The 4,462-nt window shown below is 45.2% G+C and overlaps 1 protein-coding gene across 1 annotated transcript; it reads right to left on the bottom strand.

The window, feature by feature from the left end:
• Window positions 1–835: 835 nt before the first annotated feature.
• Window positions 836–4,087, bottom strand: LOC125531217 (uncharacterized). Its single transcript, XM_048695624.2, has 3 exons — window positions 2,782–4,087; window positions 1,784–1,890; window positions 836–1,090 (listed from the first exon to the last, which is right to left on the bottom strand). Exons 1-2 carry the CDS (start codon window positions 3,911–3,913, stop codon window positions 1,817–1,819), a joined length of 1,206 nt encoding a protein of 401 aa, XP_048551581.1. The 5' UTR covers window positions 3,914–4,087; the 3' UTR covers window positions 836–1,090; window positions 1,784–1,816.
• Between the last annotated feature and the right edge of the window lie 375 nt (window positions 4,088–4,462).

The raw sequence follows: 4,462 nt of genomic DNA, 5'->3' as shown, positions 1-4,462 counted from the left end.
TGCCATCTCTCAAATAATAAAAATGCCATCTTCTCAATAATAAAAATTACCGCCTGTTATTGATAAAAATACCATCCTATTGGTAATAAAAATGCCATGCCATGAGATATAAAAATGCCATCTCTCAAAAATATAAATGCCATTTCTCAATAATAAAAATGCCATCCTCTATAATAAAATGACATCCTCTCAAACATTAAAAAATGCCATCCTATCTATAATTAAAAAAATGCCATCCCCTCAATAATAAAATGCCATCCTATTTTTAATAAAAAATGTCATCCTGCTGTTAATAAAACTGCCATGTCATTAAAAATAAAAATGCAATCTTCTCAATAATAAAAAGTCCATATTATTATTCATAAAAATACCATCCTATTGGTAATAAAAATGCCTTGCACTTGGTAATAAAAATGCCATGACATGAGAAATAAAAATGGCATCTCTCAAATATATAAATGCGATCTATCAATAATAAAAATGCCATCTTCTCAATAATAAAAATTCCATCCTACTATTGATAACAATACCATCCTGTTGGTAATAAAAATTCCATGCCATAAGAAATAAAAAAACTCCTATTGGTAATGCACAGGAGGTCATGGGTTCCACCCCCCTACCTCATAACCTTTGTGACGCATCTGCCAGGAATCAGTGTACCACGAATGACTGGATAAGATCTGTGTGGCAGTGGCCTTGCGCGGAGATCCGTGCATGTGCAATGTACAACGATGAGGGCGTTCGCTGGCTCTTGCCTCCTGGCTGACGTATGTTAGCTACCATTTCCATATTAATTTGATCACATAGTATATGTAAATTGAATGGCACTTAATAGTAACATGCAAATAAGCATAATACTGAAACGCTCATCATCGATTCGTCACATGTCTCATACAAATAAGTTTCTCTCAAGGGAGTTAAACATGTGGATGCATCCGCCTCTTGCTACGAAGGGATGAGCGCGGGCTGCCTTAGTATGGAGTCTGAACAAGCATCAAAATCTCAAAACCCAAACATCTCCAGATTTCCCACAAAATCTGAGTCCCACCATCACCTATCGCACATCAGCTACTACTTGATTGTTAGAAACCTGAGGATAGACACAAGAGATTAGGCACATGTAAACGAATGCACCATAAAGAAAAAAAGATATAGAAAACCAAAGCATGTCCTTTTCAAAAGTGAAATGAATAACGAGTTATCATCTGGAATGACATGCATGTCTTGACATCAGGACTGCTGTGAAGAAAATGGTCAATTGGACATTATGATGGCACTTCAGGTCTCAAAACGATGTATTGCCCAATTTATAGTCGTGCATTTTATCAGTTAATGATTGCCGCTAGTACAAATAATGTCCATGCTAAAAAAACTATACTCCTAGATAAAGAGTCCATGCTAAAAAACTTGTTGATAGTTTTTAGCAGGATTACAAATTGCTACCACAAGACTGTACGACTGGAGGAACAGGTTCAAGTAGCTAACATTCTACAGAGATCTGCGCCAATTAAAAACAAATAATACTAGTTCCACTGCAACACTAACTAGAACTTAACCAATTACGGGCTAACTTAAATGACGATGACATTTTTTCACTGGAGGATGATGATATATAACTATATAAGGCAACACATACTAATTGTAATTGGCAAAAGGACAGAACATTATTTCGCCAGATCATAAATGTATGGACTGGGTAAGAGATATATCATCCTAAACATGTGAGTGGATGGCATACAGGTAATAATGGATCAATATAGAAGCATGAGCTAAGAGATAGTACCCAGCGACGCATTGGATGGTAACTTGGCACGCTTCATTTAGCGTGATGTCTGTCTACACGAACCAGAACATCTGCCAAAGTCTTGTTTTTCATGACACACTTCTTACCTGAAAAGGGGTTCCTTTCATCAAGGTACAAGAATTTGAACAGAATAGTAACAGGAAACAATTTGTTCGTACAGTATATCGCATTTTACATAATTATAAGCTAGCAACCAGAAGCTAAAATCGTACAAATTACCACGTAAATATTTGTCAAGAAACTCTCTGACCAAGACAATACCTAACTTGATTAGAATGTCAAATATAGAACATGCAGTGTAAATTAGAAATTCATAAACAACAGATAACTCTAATCATGTTTTAGCCTGGAAATTTGAACTTGGAACAAATCACCAAAGAAGGCTGCTGCTACTTGGCAGCGTTAACTAGGAATCAACTACTGATTCAGTTGTTTAGAACTTTACATCACTGCTATTGCCAAAGACACATTGCATTTCTCCCATGAAAATCCCCACAATGATGAACTCCATTTGAGAAATAGTTTCAGAAAAGAAGTGGACAGCTTCATAACTGAGAATACGTTAACTACTCCCTCTGTCCCATAACGTAAGACGTTTTTTGACTCTAGTGTAATGTCAAAAAACGTCTTACATTATGGGACGGAGGGAGTATTATATAGGAACAACCTAAGCTACAGTGTACCAGGACAGGGAACATAGCTCTAAAAATTGCTGTTCAAAAGCTAAATCACTCATATACTGCATACATGTTTCAAGATAATTTCTCTATGACCAAGGCAATAGCTAACATGATTGGAAAACCATCAGGTTGAAATGCTTGAAGAGACATTTGGACAAACTAGAAGCATGCCCCAAGAACACAACAAATGTGGAACACAAGGGGCCAAACACACATGAATTAGACTAAGCATATATATGGAGTCTCATCAACACAGCTCCTTTTTCAAGAAATGTGTCACTGTGAATCTGTGATCACCTGGAATCGTGCTTGATCGAAGAAATGAGGGGAGCACACAAGGTAGATAGGAGGTTGTTGCGGCCTCGCTCGGAGGATACATGTCACTAGGTATTGCAGTAATCTCAATCATCCTCTTCCTGGACATGTCGATGCTGAAATTAACTCTGTCCACGTTGAGATGCAGCAGGTTGGTGTCCAGTGGATCGACAGCAGCAACAAAAGGCATCTCCTTGGCATTACCTCCACTAGGCAAAAGATCAACCGACACCTGGTGCTGCAGCGTCCAGCGGCCGCTCTCGTCGTCGAGCGTGAAGGATCTGATATGGAACGGGTCGACCTCGGCAAAGAGCAGCCTGCCGGCGCTGACCCCCATGTGGCGATGCTTGATAAGCCGCCTCATTTCGCTCTCGGCCAGTTGGTCAGGAAGCATGCTGTGTGCCGGCAGCTCGACGGGGCAGAGTTCAGGCCGGTCGCTGAACGGATCGACGCAGATGGCGCCCCAGCTCACGTCCACCCACCAGAGCCGGCCTCCGAAGTCCAGCACCTCGTGCATCATGTACATTCGCCGGTGAGGCGGCATCGGGGAAGGCAGGACCAGCTCCTCCCAGTCCCCCGACTCCGAGGAGAACCGGCGCAGCAGGAAGCGCCGCCCGCCGTCGACCTCGATGAGCTGAGCAGCGGCATACCTGTTGGGCGGCCCGCTGGCGCCGTAAGCCTGGGTGAGGAGCCCCATGCCGTTGGTCAAGGTCTTCTCGGCGCCGTCGAAGTCCGGGAGGCGGAGCAGCTGGCCGGTGACCGGGTTGCAGACGAAGCGCGCGAACCTCTGGTAGAGGAACTTGAGGTCATGCGTCTGGAGGCGGACTATGCAGGTGTCCAGGAGGAGGAAGCCGTGGCCGCTGGCGGCGTGGACGAGGCCCTGAAACAGGCTGACGCACTTGGGTTGGGGCGGAAAGGGGTCGATGTCGAGGGCGTGTCTGGGCATGGAGACGGAGGAGACGGACGGCGGCGGCGCGAGCGAGGACGACACGCTTCCCGTGGAGTTGGACCCCAGGGAGATCCGGTACATCATCGCCCAGGGAGGGCGCGCGGCGGCGGTGGAGAGGGTGCGGCGAAGGCGGCCGGAGACGGCGGCGCGGAGAAGGGACAGCATTTTGGCGGCGGCGGATTTGGTGGGGGGAGGGAGGGGAGGATTCTCGCAACAAAAAAAAGGAGGGGAGGAGTACTTCTGTTGCGTGCAACCGGAGCGGAGAGGCCGAGAGAGAAGGCGAGGCGGCTCTGCCTGGCTGTGGCTGGTTCACGGGCACTGGTTCCCGCAGCTCTGACCTTGGTTCCTTACATGGTCTATCTCAAGTGGCTAATTTTATGGTGCGCATGTCTGTTTGACTGACTTAAACGGACGAAAATGAACAAAACGTATGTTCATTTGGATCAGCGCGATTCGAGTTGTTCGAAGCATTGTCGGTCCATAAAGTTGGCCGGTTGGGATAGACCACGCGAGGAACCAATAGCCAATAGGTCGTCTCATGTCACTGACGGTGGAAAAGAACACGTCCAGTTTTTAGTTGAGTCGGCAGGTACGTCCAACGGGAGGTCGGCCCATTAATGTCGACATGGCCACTAATTAAACATAATTATACATAAATGGCCAGTCAACGTCGGCCAAAGTCCACTTGTGGAGCCGGCTGGTCCACGAATAGGA

The sequence above is a fragment of the Triticum urartu genome, chromosome 1A (genome assembly GCF_056163025.1).
Source record: "Triticum urartu cultivar PI428250 chromosome 1A, HENAU_Tu73, whole genome shotgun sequence".
NCBI lineage: Eukaryota > Viridiplantae > Streptophyta > Magnoliopsida > Poales > Poaceae > Triticum > Triticum urartu.
The sequence above is the reverse complement of the archived record's forward strand: the minus strand, read 5'-3'. Positions and strand labels throughout refer to the sequence as shown.